The 1,114-nt window shown below is 24.0% G+C and overlaps 1 protein-coding gene and 1 long non-coding RNA gene across 4 annotated transcripts in view; one reads left to right on the forward strand and one right to left on the reverse strand.

Moving 5' to 3' along the window:
* Positions 1-1,114, reverse strand: part of LOC106681861 (uncharacterized) — a 55,012-nt gene that overhangs the window by 10,428 nt on the left and 43,470 nt on the right. For 2 of the 3 annotated variants that reach the window (XM_067046050.1, XM_067046052.1), the window contains exon 1: positions 118-265. The exons of the other annotated variant lie outside the window; for it this stretch is intronic. In XM_067046050.1, the coding sequence (XP_066902151.1) occupies positions 118-135 (18 nt within the window). In that variant the 5' untranslated portion in view covers positions 136-265. Of the gene's footprint in view, positions 1-117; positions 266-1,114 lie in introns of those variants that run through there. 3 annotated transcript variants of the gene reach the window in all.
* The window catches only part of LOC106681862 (uncharacterized), a 19,821-nt gene that overhangs the window by 3,784 nt on the left and 14,923 nt on the right, over positions 1-1,114 (forward strand). The gene's annotated exons all lie outside the window — the stretch shown is intronic.

A 1,114-nucleotide genomic window follows, 5' to 3' on the forward strand; every position in this document is an offset into this window, starting at 1 on the left:
GTACAAAAATAAAAATTAACAATTATTTTCAGTCCCTTATAATATATATTAAATATTTCATATAAGCAATTATGTATATTATATATCACATAATACATATATCCATATACAGCTCACCATTTTGCGAAGAGACATGTTGCTCTTCTCCTGTGAACGTGCACTAACTGTTGCACACCTTCCTCTTTTAGTCCCGTTGGTCCCATTAATCTTTGTCAATTACTCTGGCCTTGTTTCGCAATTATTGACAGGTACCGAGAGCATCTTTGTCATTTAAATTTCAAACCGTTTGAATATTCATAAGTTTAAAACACGATATATCTCGGAACTGATATTCTATAAATAAATTGATTAACAGTTGTAAACAAAATTAAATTATATGGAAAATTAAACTTAAGATTAAACTTCACACAGTTTGGTTGAATTTAGCAGATACTGTTATAATTATATTGATTTCATGGATTTTTTTTTTTAAATTTCTTTAATAATATTTTGTTCACAATATCTAAGTTTTATTTAAGAGGTAGAAGAGAGGGGAGAAAAACTTTATTCAAAAATGTTGTGCTGCCCAACTGTATTGAGTTGTTTAGTAATACTCAGCATATTTCTTGAATCTAGTTAGGCAATTTTTTTTTTTAACTCTTATTATGTATAGGAAATTTATAATATATAATAGTAATGTTTGATTTTTGTTTTGTTTTATCATTTGTTCTTTCATTCTTTTCTTAATCTTTTTATTTTATCCTTTTTTCCAATCATGCTTCATTTTTTTTCTCCATTATTTATCTATATATCTAATTATATTTTGTCCTTTAACCCAATACATCTTTAAAATTATGTAAATATAACGAAAAGAAGAAATAAAAATAGTATTAATATAAAATAGGGAATAATAAGAATATTAAAAAAAAAGTATGCAAACTATTAGGTTAAAAAAGAACAGGAGACATAATAACTCATAAAAATAGCAAGCAGATATGAGAAAATAAAATTTAACATGCTAAAAAGGAAAATAAAGAAATAAGTTGAGATTTGATAAAGGTCAAGAAAGAATAAATAAAAATAAAATAAATAAACAAAGAACAAATAGCTTTATTTTCATTTTTAATTATTATAG

This window comes from Halyomorpha halys, unplaced genomic scaffold (assembly GCF_000696795.3).
Source record: "Halyomorpha halys isolate HHAL.00 unplaced genomic scaffold, Hhal_1.1 Scaffold371.1, whole genome shotgun sequence".
NCBI classification, from domain to species: domain Eukaryota; kingdom Metazoa; phylum Arthropoda; class Insecta; order Hemiptera; family Pentatomidae; genus Halyomorpha; species Halyomorpha halys.